Here is a 22319-nt window from a genome sequence, read left to right on the forward strand (position 1 = left end):
TTTTTAAATTTTTTTTACAATTGCATGCACTCCTAAATCTAAAGATATTTTGGTTTAGAGTTTTCTATAATTTTTTTTCTCTTAATTCAAAGAAATATATGTGAATATTTTTTTAGTTTTAAAAAATATATATGGGTAAAATTTTTTTTTTAATAACTGTATATAAAAATTAGTGATAGTTTAGAGAATGTAAAATTATTTCAAAATTATAAGCAATTGTTGGAATGGTCTACACGTAATTATCCCTTCAAATTACTCGAGAAAAGATCTTATGATTCTTATCCAAACCAAGTGGTCCGAGTTGACGTCAACTTCTCTAATCCCGATTCGGGCGAACTGACTCGTGTCTGACCTGTACATCTCATCAGCTTCTTCACGAGTTTATCGTCTTCCCGACCGTTGCCAAATGTTGTCATACGTGTCGTATCCACTCTTAATTGCAACTTCGCCTAGATAGCAACGCCGTCTCGAACCACGAAAAATAATGAGAGGAATCTATTAAATGAGGAATAATGTATAGTTACCCGATACTCTTCCATCACCTCCGTAAGCCCAACAAGATCTTGCCAGAATTCCACCTTCAATTCACTTCCTTTTCGATTCAATGGCTTCCTTTGCTAGTGTCTCTCTCCCTGTTTTGATCGCCCTTCCATCAATTAAAAGGTCACATTTGTTTTTTTTCCCCAACCTCTTCTCTTTTTTCCTTCATTTTCTCGCTTTCTCTCTCGTTTCAACTATATATTCTTTTGCTACAGATTACCACCCTCTCTTCTATCGGGTTGTCAACCATTTGGGCTCAAGCTTGGGCTCGTCAGTTACCAATGCCAGAGGACGAGTTTCTTGAGGTAATTAGTTTAGTGTAGCTTATCTAGATGTTATGAGAGGGACCGAGGTCTTGTTATTACGTGATTGCAGGGTTAGTTCGCTGGCATCTGCTTCGAGCTCGGAAACAGTGGTTCCCAGATCGGTGCCGGTTCGCGTTGCCCACGAATTGCTTCAAGCTGGGCATCGGTATCTTGATGTCAGGTAGAGTAATTGATTGGAACTTTGATTTAGTTGATGGGATTGTGACTAGTCTGCCTGCGGACTTTATGCTTGATGAAATGTCTGTTTGGATGAATTTACAGAACGATTGATGAATTCACTGCTGGCCACCCGGTGGGAGCTGTAAATATTCCGTACATGTTCAAGGTTGGGTCAGGTAACAGCTTGATGACTAACTAGTTTCATTGGTGCTGCTGATTTGTAGCTATGTATATAAATTTATGATCTTGCTCCATTTTGGGATAGTTGGTGATATTGTTGATCATGTTTTCGTATGCATTCCCTTCCTCAATAGTTCTGGGTAACATTTAGTGTAAAGCTAAATTCTCTCCTGAAATAATTATGTTCCCCTTTTCTTGTATTGAAAGAACCATCAGTACTACCTTTACCTTTTGCAGGAAGATTTGTAGGTAGGGAAAAACTTACAATTTGGTATACGACATATATTTTTAATCCTCCTTTTTCACTTTTTGCACTCAGTTTAGATTTTTTCCCACGTTTGTTCTTGCCCTTTCTGCAGAGTGCATATCTTTGTTTATGTCAATTTGTGGGACAGTGTAGTCTTTGAATATCTCGAGCACTGAACTATAAACAAGGACCATCTGTGCTCGAGTATCAGAGCATACTGCTGACATTTAACTTCATCATTTAGCTACTTGGCTAGTTGGCTAGAGGGAAAAAATGCATACCTTTCTGAAATTACAAATCATGATTCTGAAAACTGCATCTAGATGTTGGTAACTTGGTACTTCTTATTACTCTGTATCCTAAGTCTGAACAATCCACTGATTTTGCTCTCTGTTGGTCAGAGTCCTTTGTAGTATCAAAAATCGCAGAACTTGGATCTTGTACTGATAGTTAGTCGTATAAACTCGCAAAATATAGTCACGCAGTTGAAAAAAAAGCTGTCCTTTTGCCATAGACAGATCAAATTATTCCATGTAGCAAAAGGTTAAATGGCTGCCACTTTATTTACACATTCCACTCATTGAATAAGGTGTCCTAGTGCACGAGGCCCAGCAAATGCGAGGTTTGATTGCATTTCTTGAGAGGCTATTTCAGTGGGGCTCGAACCACAACACCAGTGAGCTCAACACCTAGCCTTAACATTGTATCATGCAGCACCCTCAATTCCACTGGTAAACATGTCTTATATCATGAAGATGTTCAAATGTATCCATAATCTTGCATCAAATGTACTTTCTATTGGTATCCGGATGCTGTAGATGGAGAATGAATCACGGGTTATACCCATTATAGCATTGCAAATCAAGTCTATTAAGTATTAACTGTCCTGATTACTAGTTAGGATTTAGCAGGTGGAAAGGTCAACAGATGAAGGCTACCTATGGATTTTGCTAAGGTTGCATTGAAGATTAATTAAGTTTTTGAGATGCATGTCAGGAGGACTTTTTGTTATAGAGTCATGGTTGAGCAAGTATATCAGGTCATAATATGCAATTAGAGTGTGAACTTTGAAATGATTGTTTTCTACGCATTCTTCTCCGCATTTCATTGTATAGGCATGAAGTTAGTGTGATTCAATAATTGGTTACTTGTTGCTCCTGTAATGATGAAGAGACTTTTGAACCAGAATAACATTTCATTGTTGCAAGTTTGTGATATTACTGTATGTAAGTAATAGTAGTACTTTTAGGCTGAAATCCTTCAAAGAAATCTGAAATATACATTATACTAAATATTGTCAATCTTGATAGGGTTTTGGTTTGTAAAATCTTGTATACGGCTTTATATGTAAGTATCCCTACTTACGTTTTTTATTTCCTCGCCTTTCCATATAGGGATGAAGAAAAATCCCAAGTTCTTGGAGGAAGTGTCATCAGTTTTTGGGAAGGATGATGAAATAGTTGTCGTATGTGTGCCAACTCAATCATTAGCCTAAAACTTCTACTGCTGAATTTTATCTCTTCCTTAGACCTAAACTTCTGTCTACAGGGATGCCAAAGCGGTAAACGTTCTCTCATGGCTGCAGCTGAACTTACCTCTTCTGTAAGTTACAAGAGGAAAATTTTGTAGATGTCTTTCACTGCAAACTTGTATAATTTTCCAATTCCTCAGGGTTTTACCGGCGTGACGGATGTCGCTGGTGGTTATTCCACATGGGTACAGAATGAACTCCCAATCCAGCAGTGATTTATCCTTTGCAAAGCCCATTGATGGACAATGTTACATCCTGGCGCAGACATAAGACTTGGGAGAGAGATATTTGCATGTTAATGCTTCTTGAATTTTCTATGCTTTGACCTGTAGCTCTCCCTGCTAATGTGAAGAACTAATTTTGCTATGCTATTCTATAAATTGGATCCATTATCAATTAATAATTAGCCGATAACTATTTGTAACTTTGTATTGACTTGTTCTACCAGTGTGTATGTTTCAATATGATTCAAGGCTTTCATGTTCTTCCATTATGGCGGTAAAATTTCGAAAAGAGCTTTTTAAAATTGACAGCGAAACCGTGCCTCGAGATTCCCAAAATCCTAACCGTCTATGCTGACCTGTCCACCTCTACCCCACCCGAAACGGTTTCCATCTGAGCTGTCGAAAACTACCACTTCCTTCTCCTATATAAATACTCACTCTTCTCCACTCTCTGCTTCCCCCTCCCATTTCTCCTCCTCCTCCTCCAATGGCGGAAGATTCTTCTTCTCTAACGGCGGAGGAATTTTCATCTTATCCTTCTCCTCCTCCTCCTTCTCTAATGGCGGAGGAATCCAAATCCACTTGGTCCTCCCTCCCCTTCGAGCTCACCACCGCCATCTTCTCCTACATCACCCACGTCTCCACCTTCCTCCATGCCCGATTCGCCTGCAAATCCTGGGAATCGGCCTTCCCGCTCTCCGAAAGCCGCCTCCCTCCTCAACCCCCTCTCCTAATGCTCGCCTTCTTGCCCTCCACAAACACCCGCCCCTTCTACGACCTCGCCACCGGCTCCTGCCAACAGCTTCCTCTCCAGCCCAACAACCCGGACCAGCATTGCTTCGGCGTTTCCCACGGCTGGCTCTTCCTCCTCGCCATTTCCCCCGCCGTCTCCCTCTACAACCCGTTCACCCGCGAGGTCATCCATCTCCCCCCGATCGACACCATCCCAAGCGATCTCGTCTCTCACCAGAAAGCCCTCAACGCCGAGTACGTGATCCAGCTCGACCTCCCCGCCCAGAAGAGCGGGATCCCTCGCAAGGGCCTCATCCGCGCGGCGATCCTCTCCTCCGATCCGGCATCTGATCCGGACTTCGTCGCCTTCGTCGTCATCGAAGCGATGGTGAAGCGCTTCTTCTGCTGCCGGAAGAACGATAAGGTGTGGACTCCGGCAGCCGTACCCCACCCCCTCTTCGCCTGCACCGATCTCGCCTACTCCAGAGTCAAGAGGCGGATCTTCGCCGTGAACAACACCAACTCCCACCTCGTCACCTTCGACATCGGGCCCCTGGGGGCCATAGCGGCGTCGGCGGCGGAGATCTCTAACCTGCCGAAGTCGCAGGCGACCTACCTCGTCGAGACCCATAACGGCGGGCTGCTGGCGATCACGAGGCATGAGAAGCTGAACGCGATCAGCACGCGGGTCTGGCGCTTCCTCGTCTTCTTCCTCGATCTCTCCGGCGGGACGGCGATGACGTTGAAGCCGACTTACGTCACCAGCATGCCACACCACGCCTTGTTCGTGGGGAGAGGTCAGACTGTCTGCATCGACTGTAGAATTTTCTCGGAATTTAAACCTAATTGCATTTACTTTGTTCACGAGTACTACAAGACGGTGAAGGATACGCGAAGCATTATTGGGGAAACTGTGAGTAGATACAGCTTGGGGGAGAGGAAAGTGGAGAAGACCTACGATTTGGATGCGCTTGGGCCGCCCATTAGCTACATCTTTCGGATGTTAGCACCGGCGAGGTGGGTTTCGCCTAATTTGAAGAAATGTGAGGGCTGACTGCTGAGACAGAAACGATTGGGTGGGGGCAAAAATATACATTTTTCATTTGCATGCATGCTTGCTTTTAGTTTCTTTCTACTCTGTTCACATGATTTCAGATCATTGAGTATGATCGATGAAGCAGAATATAATAACTGTGAAGGAAAAATTTCAAAGTTTGCACTTGCTTTTGGGTGCCTTTATGATGTCATTTATTTAAAATATCACGGAATTGAAGGGTAGAGACTAGAGTGAGCAAAATCCGAGGCCCATAAGACCCTGATTGGACCCTCAACTTCAAAGTCTTGGATCGATTTCTTTGTTGGACCATTCACATTCGTAAATGTTTGGTGAGCCCAATTCCCATGTACTTTTTATAGCCTTACTTTATGTGTGTGCATGGGCTGGCTCAAGCGGGTTCGATTTGAACGTGCCACCATATCGATTGCATTCATCCGATAAATTTAATAGTGCTCACGTTTTCTCGAGATCATGTTTTCAGACAATTTTAGCTATCAAAGACGTGCAAATGGACGAGTCCGCATGCAGAGCTGTTATATATATATATATATACATATATATACAGCAAAGAGGAGCGATTAATATATGATTAAAGGATTAATATGGTTTAGGCCAAAAGAGGACCTCAGGAACTCATATAATGCCACCCATCTTCAACTTATTGAAAAAGCTTTAAATTTAAAGAGGATAAGATGAGAGTATCAACCATTATTAAATAGTATACCTATCTCTATCATCAGGTCAACCATTATTAAAAGAAAATCCATCTTATTTCAGGTTATTTACATTTGATTATGCTACAAGTAACTACTATCTTAGTGGGAATAACAATAATAATAAATAATATAGAGATAAACCAAAATATTCTTTAACATGCAAACTCTATATGCATCATTATCGATAGAATTATGGATCATCCAAAAACAAAAAAAGAGAGATAGAAGAAGCTAAATGTAATTGCAGGTTGATTTGATATCTCCAATTGATTAGAAAAGAGCATACACATCCTCATAACGCGTATTCTAGAACAATAATTCTCTCTCTGATCTTCTTGAAAAGGATGCTTTATATAAATAACAGCTCGATGAGCATAGAATATGCGCATAATATTCTGATTACCTAACGATTGCTTGGTCTGATTATTACATAGTATTTTCGTGCAACATGCTTTCTGAATACATTAATTGAAATTTTTTTAAAAAAAAAAAAAAAGAAAGCCTGAGGCTAGAAATTTGGGGTTATATATAAAGAGTAGCAACTTAGTGTATCCTGTATAACATAGAGCAGTCCATAGCATTTTGCCATGTACCCAGATAGTACAAAGTTCTTCCAATCGAGGATGTAAAATATCTGTGAAGGGTGACCTTTTTTTATATATATATTTAGGGTGACGTTTAATTTAGCTTAGAAGGTAGTTCGACCCATGTTTTATATTTATCTATTGACTAATAAAAAGTCCCAACTTACAATAATTCGACCGGTGCTTGTTCCTATTATCTGATGTTTGAAAAAAAAAAATCTATGATGCTTTTGAAATACCACTACCTTATAGCGCAACAGTAGTAGTTTATGTTATTTGCTTTGGTTTATTGTAACTCCTTATTGATCTATTTGTGATTCAATTTTTAAAAAGACTGACCCATATATTTAATTTATGTATCGAGGCTGAGATTGCTAGCTTTATATCTAACTTTAAGGGGGGTGTAAACGAGCTTTACTTGAGCGAGCTGGCCCGGCTTGGCTTAGCTCAATAGGTATTTTTAATCTAATTTAAGCTTAGCTCGAATTTGATTGGAACTAAAAAGGAGCTCCACTCTACTCAACTCCGGTCCAACTCGGCCTAACAGCTAATTAGATGGTTGGTGGTAAAGATGGATTTCACTAGTCAAGCTTACTAGAGGTTTGAAGATATGTAAACGAGCCGAGCTTGAGCACTGGAGATGATTTTTGTGGTGATGGGTGATCGGTGGAGATAGTTACCAATTGAAGAGTTGGTATTTATTAAGGACCAAGGCAAATTTGGCTCGGAAGAAGATGATGACGACTACAAGGAAAGCATTTGCTATTATAAATAGGAAGCTATAGTTAGCCTTCTAGAAGATAAATCAGAATACGGTGAAGTCGACAACCAAGAGAACCACAATATTCTATTGTCACCATAGGAGCTCATTAGCGACTAAAGACAATATAAAGCATCGATCAATATCCATAGCATTTGTGAACAAGAAATTAAAACACTAGAAAGAAGAGAAAAAAGATTGAAAAGGATCTGCACCACCACTAACAGTTTAGTGGATAAATCTACGGAACAAATGATGTGACACTACTAACGAGGAAAGGCGGTGACGGTGACGATGGAAAAAATAGGTTAGGAAGATGATAAATAGATATAAAAAATGAAAGGGAATTTTAGTTGATTAAAATAATACCAAGGTGTTAAAGGTGACAATGAGAGATCGTTTACACTATTGTCAAAAGACAAAGTGTAAATCAAAAAATATATAAAATATAGGATGTGATTTGAAAAAATTACTAAAATAAATAAAAGATTGTTAACCGATATTTAACAAACGAAACCAACTTCTCACGCTTCCCCTCGCCGTCTCCTCTTTTATCACTTTCAAATTTCTCCGTCTTCCTCCGCTTCTATCTCTTTCCTATTCTGGGCTTCTTCTTCCTCTCCTAGACCTCTCCTTCGTCTTCGAGTCGTTAACCGATTAGACCTCTTCTCTCTTTCGTCTCGTCGTCTTCTACTTTTTCTTCGGGCGGGTTCGTTAATGGAGATGGAGGAGGCCACGGAGAGCTGCGTTAGCCGTGCGATGGACGTGACGCAGGGACACCAGGGGCAGCATCGCTGGCTGGATGTCTGCAACGAGGTCCTTCGCCGCCTCAGGGACGCCAAGATTCCGGAGGCGTCAGCGAGCACCTTCGGGGACGAGCTCTGGGATCATTTCCATCGCCTTCCCGCGCGGTAGATTTCCTGTTTCCTTCTTGTGTCTGCGATCGTGGTATGGTAGATGCTTCTGTAACCATCTTGTTGTACATGTTGTTAAGATTTTCATGAAAAATAAGGCAACTTGGTTATTGGAATTCAGGTCAACGGATAAAAGAGACTTTTTTTTTTTGGCGTGGGTGGGGTTGGTACTTTCAATTTAGGGGTTTCTATCTTTCTGATCGAGTTTCTTGACGAGTGTTCACTGTGTGCATTTATCATCTTGTTCCCCGATGGATACCATCTTTCTGTGATGTGTTTGTTAGATTATTGATGGGTATTTGCATTTCTCCATCTGTTGGTGTTGTTTAGAGAGGTGCAGGAAAGAAGAAGCAACCTGGTAATTGGAATTCTAATCAATAAATATAAAACTTCATTGTCTTGGTTTTCCAATACTTTGATTTTATTTCTTATGATTGAGCTTCCTGACCACATGATTGGGTGGAGTGAGTTTCTTTTGTTGGGTACATTCATTTGACCATTTCTCATTTAGTTCTTCTGACGTCTATCATCTTTCCTTGATATGATTGTCACATTGTTGATGCTGTAGATATGCATTAGACGTGAATGTTGATAGAGCGGAAGATGTTTTAATGCACAAGAAGTTGTTTGAGCAGGCCAAAGCTTCTGCAAATCAGACTGCTTTTGCAGTGCGAGTTGTTCAGGTAGAGTTCTTATAAAGAATAATATGTCAGTGTTGGCCTACTTCGTTGTTATCCTCTGAAACAAATTGGTATCAGTTGAACTAATTGGTTCCTCAATTTGGCTTGAAGCTAAGGCCCTACAGCTCTTGTCCTAGTCATCCTCAACTGCGGTATAGACTTTAAGCTAGTCTATTTTCTCTAATGTTTGAGATTGGCATCAGTTGAACAAGAGCTTGTAGTGCTCAACGTATCAACAATCCAAATTTAAAAACCATATTGTTCAACTGACTTTAGCCAATGTAATATCAGTTTTTTTTTTCCAATGTTTGAGATAATAAGGTACTTGGTTTGATAGCTTCTTCTTCTGTTAGGAAGATCCTTTTCTATCCCAGTGTTTAGAAGAACTGATGCTTAAATAATAACATTTCATGTATAAAGAGCAAATGCATTTTTTCTTCAGTCTTAGATTTTTTTTTTCTTTCTGTGTGTATAGTGTATACACTTTGAGTTATTTTTTGGGCTTTTCATTCTCACAAAGTTATATAACTATTGGTTCTAGTCCTATTTTGAATCTTCAACTTCTCTTATCCATTTTGTTCTTCTGCTGAAGTAACTCAACCATAGACTACTACAAGCTGACAATTGTACACGCGGTTTCTTTTCTCATTGTAAAATTCTTCTTCAGATATCTCCACTACGTGAAGCACTCCAGAGTGATTCTTCCTATTCAGAGACACTCGTGGAGGAAGTTTCTTCTTCTCGCACAAGCAGACAAAGGTGCACCTGCTTCTTCTTTTTGTCATTCAAATGTTGTTTCTTTTTGTTGTGGTTCTTGTTATCTGACCTTACATGTCTCTTTTTTTTTGACAAATTTGTATATTGGCTCCTTTTTTTCAGATCTATTTGCAAAAGACCAGTTGTCATTGTTAGGTCATAAGGCATAATTTTATTGTATTATATTATAGGACTGAGATCCTTCTTTGACGTTTGAAAATCCATATGGAAATAGGAAATAAAATATACCAAGAATATCCTTGTTAGTGGAGAATAGGGTCTGTTTGGAAATTCCGAGGAAATCAGGGGATGATTCGGAAATATCTAACTTCTGGAGGTTTTCTCCAATAAGGTTAACTATTGGTGTTATATGCAAACAACCTTTTCTAAACTAGCATACTTTTGCTCTCCATTCGCCTTCTCATGTATGTCTATTTATTCTCTATCTACTACTTGTCGTTTCTTTTATTATGCTCTCTTTTTTATCAGCATTCACCCACCTCCTGCTTTTGGTTCATCTGTAAATCTTGAGGCTCTTGCCTTGGAAGCTAGCAAGTGCCATGTTCAAGATGATAGCAACCCGGGTTCTGTTCAACATCTTGCCAGGTTATTCTTGATTCGTAGTTCTCTTCATATTTTATGTTTGTTATTGCCTACAAGTTTCATACGATGGTCCATGGCATTATCTTAAAAGGGCCATTAGATGATAACAGTGCTGTATGTTTAGGATGATATCTGATATTAAAACTGCATGGTTAAAGTACAAATATTAGATTCAGTTAGCATTCTTTTAAGTATCTATAAAAGTGCTACCTTTTCCTGAGAACTGACTTCAGTGTAATCAGATTTATATCATTTTTTTCCTTAAAATACTATCTGTCTTCACTTAATTCGTATTTTCCTATTTATTTTCTCACGTATTTCTTTTACTAACACTGTAAAGTTGATGAAGTTTGCCATCTTATCCAGGGATTTCTTTTTGTCCCTCTCTTTTTCTTTACTGAAGTTATTTTGTGGAAAAATGAGATTTCTTCTTTTAGTTTGAATCTTTCATCTATGTCCTTTTCTTTTCTGAAAGTCTTAAGAGTTGCAAAGTGAAACTACACTTTACAGAAAAGATATGCACATAGCAAATAATACCACTCAACATGAAGGGAGACAAGGTTTATTTAGTATTTATGTTACATTTAACATTCAATCTTTAACCGGTTAACATAGATTTGTAATTTATATTAGGTATCCGTGGGCTGCATTTGAACTTAGCAAGCTAGAAGCTCAATTAAAAGTAACATATTTTTCTTTGTAGTGAACATATAAATTCTATGAGTAGAATGTTGACCCATCAAATAGAGTTAGCCAAAAGAGGTTGGGTTATGGGAGTATATTACAACCTAAAAATCGGAATCATAATCAGTCATATATCTCAATACACTTGAGATACATGAAGTTTTAATTAATAATTTTTTCAGGTCCAAAATGACAAGAATTTAATTATGAATATCTAACTCCAATAATTATAATCCAGTAATAAGGAAAATACCAAATGTTATCACTAATGTGTCTCTAATCAAACTAAATTAACAAATTGTTTAAAATATAAAGACCGATAGAACTAAAAGATAAAAAAGAATAGATTCTAAGTGGAGGTAGGGTGCTAGTGCATTTTGCTCAGTCGTCACGTTGATCAGTATTTAAAATGTTAGAAGGGGAATCCCATCAGTTAACAACTATAGCTCAATGAGTGAAATCCACTCAAAAGTTAAATAAATCTGAATCTATAAATATAGTTTGAAATAAATCTAAGTCCAACTATATAAAATGACAATTTTACTAAGTATGCTTATAATAACAATAATAACGACACAAATAATATCAGAGTAAGTTATATTTCATAAAATGCTCACTTTTAACATATTGAATTATTTTTAATAATAATAATAATGCAATTTGTCTCAATTGAGTTAATGCCCTGTGGATCTACATCAACTATAAGTCAACTCGAGATGACGCTCGAATTTTTTTCTCATAGCTGATCCGATTAGAGTCGTCAGGTGTCACTATGTAATAAATGCAACATATCTTTTTCACTAATTAGAAAAGGAGATTAGAGTCACCTCAGAATTTTTTTTGATTTAGCCTGTGACTATTCTCTAATTACGCCATAGTCATCTAAATAGATCACGTATTGATCAGGAATAGATCTGTTCCCTGAATTGTTCCTTAACCGCGTCCGAGTCATTTAAACAGATCATGTACTGATCAGGCATAAGTTTGTCCCCTCGATTGTTCCTTAATCGTACCGGATCATATGTTGGTCATGTATAAATTTGTTCCCTGGATTTCAAAGTAGACTTGAGTCGCTATAGGGAGATGCACAAAGAATATCTAGCATGTGTGTTCTTAAAATCCTACTAGCCCATAGCTAATATTTTACTATTTGCACGAAGAATAATAATACACGGAGATCAACATTTTATGAACTAAAGTATTGCACAAAGTAAAGTATGATACGAAATACAACATAGCATAAAAAGATGATAATGCATGAAAGATAATCTTACATGAATAATAATACAAATGAATCATAATGTGAAATACGAGACGATAATTATGTGAGTAAATTCACTCGTCTAAGGTCCACGTGAAATAACTCAACTCAAATAACCAAGTAAAAACTTTTTACATATGATTTGCTTGGTGTTATTTGCTTACTCTGGTGACTTCTCGATGAACGAGTTCGACAATGGTAGTTCCGACAAGGTAATGATGTAACAAAATTAAATTTAGATGAGGAAGTAAGAGATCAGGACCTCCTCATCTCTGCACTGTAGCTCTGCTACAATGACTAGTTTTTTTCGTCGGCACTGTAGCACTGCTACAGTGCCGCCGTTAAAAACATTTTTTAAGGTTTTTTTTTTTAAAAATTAAGCCTCACTTTTTATAGATCAAAGGTATAAGAGTCCTACTAGGATAGGAATTCTAATTAATTTTCTTACCTAATAAAAAAATATAATTCGCTTTAATTCAAATCCTAAAATATAAAGGATAAAGCTAAATTAATCATTATCTAAAAGATTTTTTCATATTTATTTATTTATTTTTAAAATTCTGGTTGTTAGAGTATGTAATGACATAGATGATGCCAAATCATTCTATCTTGCTTTGTCACTTGCCATCATAGTGATTTATTTTGTTAAACTTGCCCATGGACTCCTACTTCTTCAGTGGGTGGATTTCTTCTTCTTTTCTTCATCATGGCTTAGTCATATATGCCTATTTTTATTTTAGCTTGAAGTTGATGTGGATTTTGAATCCGAGAGGCCTTTTGCTTTGTCGTTATCATCTCCCTTTCTTCATCTGTCACATAGAATATTTGAGTATAGGGTAATGCTATGCCTACAACCACTTTATAAACATTCTACTAATAAGATGATGTGGCAACTTATTAGCCTTTCATATTTCTCACTTTTTTTTCTCCCTCTCACAATGATCTCTATCAACACTGGATGGTGCCAATCTGCATAGTTTTAGAATGTATGTAAAGTGTTTGTGGGCAAGACTTTCTTCTTGAGTATAATTACCATTATCTTAATTTCTATGTTGCATCTTCTTACTTAATATTTTCTTGTTTACAAATTGGATACTAAAATTATTCTTTTTTTTTTTCATTGTTGATAAGGCATGTACCTAAATAAAAAAAGTATTTAGAGTGACTTTTGATGATCTTGCAGGTCTATGCACGAAATCACTTTTTCTTCAAAAGACAAGCCAAAACTTCTTTACAAGGTACACCTACATGTTTCCAATTTAGGGACTGCACTTAATAACTTTTAAAGAATCTTCCAGATTGAAACTCTTATTTCATAGAAAAAATTGTTCTAAGCAGGAGATGAGCAATTATGTACAGTTAAATTAAAAGATTACTCTGTGATAGAGGACTGTCATGCCAGTGGCACGAGGTGTGTCAACCTTAGCTCGGCATGTGCCTTGCCGAGCAACGACACTAAGAATAGTCTTGAATACCAAAACATAATTTATAAACCTTTATAGGGCTTTATAATATGTTTATGAGTTAAAGAAAATCCTTTAACACTATATATTAGTTCTATATATGCCATTAGATTCTAATCTCATGATTTTTTCCCAAATTTTTCTCATGATTTTTCTCGAATCAAGGGGAAAGTTGAAGTTTCCCTTGATTTCTAAAATTTGAAGTATAATTTACATAGATTAAGAATCAAATGTAAAGAGATATCATAAGTGATAAAAGAGACCCCAAATTTGGTTTTTTTAAAAGTAGTATATGTCAATTCTAGTGGCACATGTCAACGAGTGGCGATAAAGGAGTATTGAGATTCTCTCTCTCTCTGTATGGATGTCGACCGTGCCTATCAGCACGACAATCCATGAGTGTGATTTCTATATTTCACCTGAAGTTTTACTATATATCTTTGTTATTAACAAGACTTCACTTGTTTACTGAAGTGAGTTGGATGATGGTAAAGTTCACCTTGTACTGTAGCCTCCTAGGAGGAAGAAAAGGAAATAATCTAGAGCAGAAAACAGAAGGATGAAACTATGTAAGGAATTGGTTGAGATACAAGAATACTTTGGCACAGCATTTGCAGCAACAATAGGTGATATATGAGAGTAAGAAGTTACCATAATCTAGATTTGCAGCAGCAGCACATCAGCACTACTGTTTCAGTTGATCCGGTGGTAGACGGCAATAGAAGAGGAGGAAAAGAGGGAAAGATATCAAAACCAGAGAGGAAGTGGAACAGCAAGAGGAAGGTGATTCTTTGCAGTAGAGGTTGGAGGAGAGGAAAAGGAGGGGAAAACCTGATGGTATAGAGGGAAGGAGAAGGGATAAAAGATGGATGAGGTGTGCAACCTAAGTAAAGCACTCTTATGTACAGTAGGATAGAAAGGAAGGTGTTTTTTCCTCAGGCTCTTTAAAATATTCTCGTCAATAAAGCACTCTTGTGCCTTTGCCAAGTTTCTAGGTAACTGTACCTCTAAATGGTGCTTCGGAAGTTGTTTAGCTTTAAATAAGTACTATTGCTATCAAGTAAATCTAGACTGTGTTTACTAAAATGTCTAATGAAGTTACTATAGTTTGTTGTTTTTTTTTCTTGTTCTCTTGTCTTGCTTCATAAACTTGCTTTGTGGTAATACAGTTATCCGATATTTCCAGCTGACTTCTCTGCTTGGCGAACTTGGCCTTAACATCTGGGAAGCAAATATATTTTCCACAAATGATGGCTATTCATTAGATGTTTTTGTTGTTGATGGCTGGCATTGTGAGGTATTCTATTATTCTCCATGTCCTTGCATTTTTTTTTATTGAGATAGTGAACTTGGGAATTGGGACTGTTTAATTTTCTCCTAACATGCATTGTTGCTTTTTTGTTATGGATCTGACATTCTCTCCTCCATAAGCATATCCTAGATGATATGCCTCTTGCATTCTTATGGTATGCACTTCCACATGAAACATCGGAATGGGCCATGCAAGCAAGGTTGAATATTGGTGTGGTGCCATCTTAAACTTGCTCGATATTAGATAGTAAGGCCAACGGATGTTGAAATTTCTGTTTACTTGAAGAAGATGAATTGAAGAATGACTTTCATTTGCACATAATATTCAACCTCTCACTAACCAGTAACCATAAATGTATTAATTGGATAAACGGATGCTATTGAAGCTTCTGTCGACTCGTAGAATCAGAGAATATTCGTGACTGTCAGTACTTCATTGTTAGAGCAGAACAAGTTCTATGCATGTCTTCGAAGATGAGGAAAGTAAATTCATATTTTTAAGATTAGCAGGACTTTTGACTCTTCCAGAATCTTCTGACAGAATGGTGCATGAATCTTTCTCATCTACTGGGAAAGCAGAAACTGATTAAAATTTAAAAGAAAAAAGATCTGTCCAAACAGTGCTCTCCATTTTGTAAGATCCACGAACATGAACAAACATAGTGGAATGTTTTCCTTAAATATTAGAATAAATAGAAATGCTCTTTCTTGTACGTTAAGTTCTTAAATGAATAATTGTTCTTTTACTAGTCTGTATGTTGGGTTCCTTTTAAGCTCCTTTTCTCCACCTGGAGCCATTTCTGCCTTCAACTATTACTTTGACCTGAGTGAGTTAGGATTTAGGAATTGAATTAAATTTCTTTTCCATCTTTATAACCTCAAAAACCAAGTCAGTGATTGTTGAATAGAGGAATCTTTGATGATCCCTTTCACTTTTTCTTGATCTTTAAACACACTTCAATTCAAGTACCTTAGAAATTATAAACACTTTTTCTTGGTTCTGCAAAATCTTGATTTTTTAATGTAATTTGTTATACATCTTAATCCCTTGTTTTTCATTCATATCCTAATTGTTATTTGTCTTCCATAAGGCAAATATGTGCATTTGTAATAATAGACCATTTTCCTGCTACTTCTATAATAATTACTTTTTATCTATGTTGAGTAGAATGGCTAAACAGTTTTGCTTGTCAAGTTAGGCGCTTCAAAGTATTATTACTGGGTAGTAGTCAGGAGTCAGGAGTTAATTTGTATATTATTCTTTAGTTCATCATGGAAGCATCATAACTACTATATCCATTGTAGGAAACTGAGCAGCTTAAGGAAGAATTAGAGAAGGGAATTCAAAAGATCGAGGTAACTTTCTCCCTCATGTTCAATTTTTCTTCATTAACTCCTGGGTTGGTTATCCATTTACTTCCTATGCTAATTAGAGTGACAAGCAAATCAAATGATTCATTTAGTATGCTGATAAGTTTCAGGGAAGTGGGTCATTACTTTTGGTCATTTAAAACATTTTTTCTTTATTCCTTTTTGCCTTTGGTTTTTTGGATATTATCTAAGCCAAAGCACCTTAAGGGTCTTTGATGAGGGTCTATGGAGATTATGTTCATGTATAATTTATAGATGCTTTAATGCCAACTTAGAAGAGAGGGCTACCACACAGTGCTTCGATGGGGCAAGGGAGAATTGCCTTCCTAAAATCATGGAATTTGACTTAATATCCTTCCCTCTATATTACTTTTTAATGTTTACACATTTCAATTTTGGTTTAGTTATGAAGGACAAGAAAGTAGCAGACATATTAGAATTCCCAATATTCATATCATTCAGAATCCAACTTTTTCATACCAGAATGATGGAAGAATTCCTACCATCAAGCAATTGAAATCCTAATTGAACTACCATAATAGCAGTTACTCAGCAATTGGAGAGAAACACGATCTCCTTTCCTCTAAAGAACTGTTTAAGATTCTCCAAGGTAAGTCCTGTCCAAAATAAGAAAGAAGCAGCTTTGTAATTTCATGCTCACTGTGATATTTATTCCAGATTGGCACTCAAAATTTGCATAGTAAGAAAAGTGTTGACTATGCTCCACATGCTTCTAGGATTCAATCCTTTATCAAATGTAACTGACATTTTGCCGTTTCACTTATCCTGACCTGAAAAGGTTGAATAAAGTTTTTGAAGATAGTATCACAAGCCCAAGTAATTTAGGGCTTGTTTAGTTTGAGGCTAAGCCCCGAACTTTATTAGTTGATTTTATTTTTTAGTCTTGATTTTTTTAAGAGTAAATTTGATTAGGTATAAAAAAGAAAAAAAATATTTGATTACTGAACCAGTCAGGGACCCTCCCTGAACTCAAACTAAACGGGCCCTTAGTTTCTTAGAGAGGAAGTAAAAAATAGATGAAACTTGTTTCTTTAGACAGAAAAATTATTCAGCACATAATTATGTTTCTGTCTTTTGCTTCTTTTCCACCATAAAAGCCTCTCCAGTTGAGGCCTTCATTTCTTTCTCAGCCTCTGATTCAATCTGATATATTTGTTAATACTCTTCTAGCTCTGTCTTGAAAATTTCTTGATCTACTTCAAACAAAGCAATGAGTTTCTACTTTTAATTGAAATTCTATCCAGGCACAAGTTGAGTCAATTTCTAACGTTTGGTCTCCTTTGGCGGAAAATATGCAAGTTGGTGATAGTCTGCTCGTACCAGCTGACCATGTCAAAATACCTACAGATGGAACTGATGTATGGGAACTTGATGTCAAGCTACTAAGTGTTGACAAAAAATTAGCATCTGGATCATATGGTGATGTGTAAGTGTTACCTGTTACCTATCATGGAAGACTCTTACTCTAATCAAAGGTTATGCTTTTTATCATCTGATTAATTATTAGTTTTATCTCTTCTCAGTTATCATGGTACATACTGTAGTCAAGATGTCGCCGTTAAAGTGCTCAATCCTGAGCGTATAAATCTGGATATGCAACAAGAATTTGCTCAGGAAGTATATATTATGAGGTTGTTGGCTTAGCATAATCTACTCTTCTTGTCTCCATTTTATGGGCTATAATTGAGGAGTTGAGAATAACTCTTTTTCATTAAGAAAAGATAGATATACATACACAACATCATACATGTGATATAATAATCCTCAGGTATATAATAAGAACATATATATATATATATATTTATATATATCATCACTACCCCCTCAAATTGAAGGTGGATCAAACACACAGAGTTTGTTAGTAAGACACCAAGATGAGGACTATGATTCGACTTGGTGAAAAGATAAGCTATCTACTTATTAGAAGGTATATGAGGAAGACAAGTTAGATATTGATACCGAACAAAATAAGCATTCACCTTAATACACTTGGTCCACTCATGAAATACAGGGTTGCTTGCATTAGGTATATAAATCTTATTGTCATAATAAAGAACAGTAGACTGCAAGAATTGACACACCCATGTCACCCAATTAATCATACAATGTGCTAATTATAACAATGCTTTTATGCACCCTATAGAAAACTAACATTTGATGTTTTTGCTATATTCTTTCAGAATTTTGAGTTCTTTGTTTAGTGTTGTCACTTTTGGTATAAATGTTTCTGGAACTATAATTTGAACTACTATGGACTCATCAGATGTTGCCAGATTTTCATCAGAAGTACAGAATGACAATGGTTATAATTTATTTTGAAATGGATGGTTATTTTGCACAAATGTTTGGCTAGTTGATGTATTGTTTATTTCATACATATATGGATCATTCAACACAATTCCCTTACACTTCACATCTATGTAGTTCTAGCATATTTACCTCTGAGCTTGTTAAGTACATCTTATTGGTGACATGTATATTTAACAGTGACTTATTCAGAGATATATCCTTTTTGCAGAGTCGATTCCTTTCCTCGGGTAGTTAGGATTGTTGTAATACAAAATTCTAATAATACCTGTTTCTGGTTTGTCACCACATTCAGTTGAATAGGAAAACAAAAGGGAGAAAAACTATTTTGCAGTCTAGGACATCTCAAAGGTTTGAACAATTCTATCTAGGATGTAGGTATAGGATGATAAAGTAAACACAAAACAGAAGTTAAAAAGCCATAGACAAGAGGATAAAGTTTTCTTACCCTTTTCAGATTCTTTAAATGTGAGAGTTTATAGCTTTTGAAGTTATAAGTATGCTTTCAATGTTTTCTGATGTGAGGATCTAACTCCGACTGCCTTCATGGCAGGTAATCATCTTTCATTTTCTGAGAAGTATCTCTTTCATCTCCCTTCTTTTATCTTTCACCTTATAATTGTGTGAGCAGGAAGGTTCGCCACAAGAATGTCGTGCAGTTTATTGGTGCATGTACGAAAACTCCAAGCTTATGTATTGTTACAGGTAGAATCCAAAACTTCGGGACCTGTGATGGTTAATTTAACATGCAAGTATTGGAATCTTGATAATCTTGTTTTGCTGGATTTCGGTTGAGAACTTATTCTCAATGATTTGTATATTGTTCCCAGAATATATGTCAGGAGGGAGTGTATATGACTACCTTCATAAGAAGAAACGTGTCTTCAACCTTCCCACTTTACTTAGAGTTGCACTTGATATATCAAAAGGAATGAACTTCTTGCACCAAAATAATATCATTCACCGGGACCTGAAATCTGCAAATCTTCTCATGGATGAAAAAGAGGCAAGTTAAATATACATATTTCTGTTAATATCCATCTAAAATAATCTTAGCAAGATGCACTGATACAATAGCTCTGTTGGTACAGCCCTGCTCTTGGTCGTTGCAATTGCAGTTCCAAAAGAACATTTGAGGTGACAAGTTGAATTGAAATATGTACTTACCTAGGGAAGCTCCTTGAAATTATAACACTAGATGCAGTATATACAATGTATCTATGTGTACCTTTTATAGAGTGAGAAGTCCAAGTGAAAATTTGGGATGACATACATATTTTGAAAGCTGTATATAACTGGCTTGTTTGCATGTGTCATCTTGCTTTGAGAGCAAGTGCCAGTTACTTCAGATGCCAAGGAAGATTTTGCTGGAGGAAACACTCTAAAAGGAATTAGAAAATGAGTAGAGATGAATTATGTAAAGGACATGGAGCTTGTAATGTCATATGCCAGAATAGTATTGACAAATGGCAGTAAATGGATAGGAAATGCTTGCTATATTATTTATTTAGACTCTTCAGTCATCACAAGAGATGAGAAAAACCAGTTTCCATGTTGAATGGCTTGCTTCTTTCTCTAATTATTATGTTTACAATTGGCACTTTTATATGCTAGATTACTCATTTGGTTCTTCTCTATCTCTTTCCTGCATCTCAGCTGTCCTCCCTCCTTTTGCAACTATTGCATCCTTAGCTTTTCTTGAATTTGTTATTTCTCACATGCCTTTGACCTTGAATGAGCAAATCATATCTCAGGTTGTTAAGGTTGCTGATTTTGGTGTTGCACGCGTTAAAGTTCAATCGGGGATTATGACAGCAGAAACTGGGACATATCGTTGGATGGCGCCTGAGGTATTACCTTACGCATCTATGCTTTGTATTATTGTTTATTTATAGTTTATATGTAAACTATTGACACTTATTTTATGTGCCTGTTTTCTGATGGAGGCTGTTGAATTTTATTGTCTTTGAGTAGATTGATGGGATGCAATGTAGATAATATATTTCAGTCCTCTCTGGTTCTTCAAATTATGGACTTCTAACTTGACCTTTGATATCCTTTCTGGTGCATGTATCTACTGATACATAATAATAAACTGAAATCGGTATATTTGAATTTAAAGCTATTTACAAATCTAGGTCAATTATCCTTCAAAAAGTAGATCTGAAAAGATGAGAATTATAGACATATTTGGTCCTATTTACCTTTAGCGAAGTGGTTTCCAACAATTGGACTAAAATTGCTTGAACAAGACAAAGGAGAAGGGATTTGTTCCCTTTCTTGATGACTGCAAGAAATTTTTGTATTGTGCCTCCTGAAATCGTGCATTTGAAGTATTAGATAAACAGTGAAGATTCACGAGTAAGTGAATATGTTGTTGTTCTCTGATGTTGTTTATTCAAGTGAGACTGCTGACATATTCTGTGACTAGACACTGCCGGTAGAATGTATTTAGTTTTTCTGTTCTATCAGCCTCTGACACTTCTTGAATCTTTTGTATTTGAATACATCGATCAAGTTGACTTCTCTAGGCACTTTGGCTCAATTATGTATCTTAATTACTTTGGAGATGCAAATTTTGGCATCATGGTCCTTAATGCTTCTATAGAAATCCAATTATCCATAATTAGTTATATCAACTTAGAAAACAGACCTTTTCTTACTGTCGAGGGAATAAAGAAAATTTTCTTCTAACATACTCTATCTAGGCTCTAGTAACTTTCTTTGGCATTCTTCTATTTCATAAGTTTCTAGTGTAATATTTATTTTCACCTCAAACATGTGTCTGGCTGTAGGTCATAGAGCATAGACCCTATGATCAAAAGGCTGATGTTTTTAGCTTTGGAGTTTTGATGTGGGAGCTTCTTACAGGAAAGGTAATTTCAGCAAACTAATGATTATATATAATAGTCGCAAGGTGACTGTACCTTTCTGATAAGTTGATAATGCTTATATTTCTTTCTGCCTTGCAATACCAGATTCCATATGAACATCTGACACCATTACAAGCAGCACTTGGTGTGGTTCAAAAGGTAAGCATCATGTCTGAATTTTGATACCCCAATACTGTAAACTTAATTTTCTATAGCACTCTCCGGAAGAGATAATTCCATAGACTTGTGAGTTTTTGGCAAGAGTGAGCATGCACCAGTAACCCTGTCTTTGCTTGATTTGGCAAATCTGTAAATTGTTACTTGAAGGACTTCTGTACTTTGGCGACATTGCTATCCATTAAAAGATTGTCTCCCTCTTCCTTCTCTACAGCGCTTGAGACCTACCATTCCGAAAAATACCCATCCTAAGATTGCTGAACTGCTTGAGAAATGCTGGCAGCACAACCCAACTCAAAGGCCAGAATTTTCTGAAATAATAGTGACCCTCCAGAATATTGCCAAGGAGGTTCGTCTCCAAGATTTTGTTTTTCTATTTATCTCCTGTCGGTTCCTTTCTGTGGCGATATACTATTCATATGATCAATCAAATTAGGTTGAAGCACACCCTGGAGATGTTCACAAGGAAAAATCAACAGGAGGGTTTCTTTCGATTCTCAAGCGTGGCCATTGAAGTTGCAACGAGAGGTAGTAGTTGTACATCACATTGCACAGGGTTTTATCTTATCATCTGTTTCATATTTTGTGTCACAATTCTTTTGTCGACTTGAATTTTTACCATGTTTATTCTGTGTGAATTTGCCACCTTCAGGTTTCACCATTGTAATAGTTTGCATTCTCAAGTGTATGAAATCACTGACAAGTTTATGAAACTCAATATTTTCCGCTAATCATTTTTCTGCCTTTATTTTTTTTTCTTACCAAAACTTGAACATTGTACTATTTTTATAAATCATAGATGAGTTGAAACAAATAAGAAATAAGAACATCTATGCAGAAAG

At 36.6% G+C, this 22319-nt stretch overlaps 3 protein-coding genes across 4 annotated transcripts; all 3 read left to right on the forward strand.

Annotated features, from left to right (window-relative positions):
* The first annotated feature begins 345 nt into the window (after window positions 1-345).
* On the forward strand, window positions 346-3473 carry LOC140788987 (thiosulfate sulfurtransferase 16, chloroplastic). Its single transcript, XM_073138552.1, has 7 exons — window positions 346-663; window positions 756-845; window positions 916-1026; window positions 1128-1201; window positions 2847-2917; window positions 3001-3054; window positions 3124-3473. The coding sequence occupies exons 1-7, from the start codon at window positions 605-607 to the stop codon at window positions 3196-3198; spliced, it is 534 nt and encodes a 177-aa protein (XP_072994653.1). The 5' UTR covers window positions 346-604; the 3' UTR covers window positions 3199-3473.
* Window positions 3474-3671: 198 nt separating this feature from the next.
* LOC140788986 (uncharacterized) lies at window positions 3672-5076 on the forward strand. The gene has a single exon (XM_073138551.1). It carries the CDS (start codon window positions 3695-3697, stop codon window positions 4991-4993), a length of 1299 nt encoding a protein of 432 aa, XP_072994652.1. The 5' UTR covers window positions 3672-3694; the 3' UTR covers window positions 4994-5076.
* A 2505-nt stretch (window positions 5077-7581) lies between these two features.
* LOC140788485 (serine/threonine-protein kinase STY46-like) lies at window positions 7582-22208 on the forward strand. Of its 2 annotated transcripts, XM_073137746.1 has the most exons (16): window positions 7582-7967; window positions 8539-8653; window positions 9318-9409; window positions 9896-10012; window positions 13138-13192; window positions 14604-14714; window positions 16034-16084; window positions 17365-17546; window positions 17644-17751; window positions 19059-19132; window positions 19258-19433; window positions 20182-20277; window positions 21223-21303; window positions 21406-21459; window positions 21692-21826; window positions 21914-22208. In XM_073137746.1, exons 1-16 carry the CDS (start codon window positions 7774-7776, stop codon window positions 21989-21991), a joined length of 1719 nt encoding a protein of 572 aa, XP_072993847.1. In that variant the 5' UTR covers window positions 7582-7773; the 3' UTR covers window positions 21992-22208. The 2 variants fall into 2 exon arrangements, with proteins under 2 accessions (XP_072993847.1, XP_072993846.1); XM_073137745.1 differs by lacking the exon at window positions 17644-17751 and having other exon boundaries at window positions 7641-7967.
* The last annotated feature ends 111 nt before the right edge of the window (window positions 22209-22319 follow it).

This window comes from Typha latifolia, chromosome 5, assembly GCF_019914945.1.
Source record: "Typha latifolia isolate L0001 chromosome 5, TyphaL0001v2, whole genome shotgun sequence".
Lineage (NCBI taxonomy): Eukaryota > Viridiplantae > Streptophyta > Magnoliopsida > Poales > Typhaceae > Typha > Typha latifolia.

Coding starts and splice junctions, on each gene's coding strand:
- LOC140788987 (XM_073138552.1), top strand. CDS start 605: ATGGCTTCCTTTGCTAGTGTCTCTCTCCCTGTTTTGATCGCCCTTCCA. Junction 1,027..1,127: donor CATCGGTATCTTGATGTCAG/GTAGAGTAATTG, acceptor ATGAATTTACAG/AACGATTGATGAATTCACTG. Junction 2,918..3,000: donor AGGATGATGAAATAGTTGTC/GTATGTGTGCCA, acceptor TTCTGTCTACAG/GGATGCCAAAGCGGTAAACG.
- LOC140788986 (XM_073138551.1), top strand. CDS start 3,695: ATGGCGGAAGATTCTTCTTCTCTAACGGCGGAGGAATTTTCATCTTAT.
- LOC140788485 (XM_073137746.1), top strand. CDS start 7,774: ATGGAGATGGAGGAGGCCACGGAGAGCTGCGTTAGCCGTGCGATGGAC. Junction 9,410..9,895: donor TCTCGCACAAGCAGACAAAG/GTGCACCTGCTT, acceptor CTTTTTTATCAG/CATTCACCCACCTCCTGCTT. Junction 13,193..14,603: donor AGCCAAAACTTCTTTACAAG/GTACACCTACAT, acceptor CGATATTTCCAG/CTGACTTCTCTGCTTGGCGA.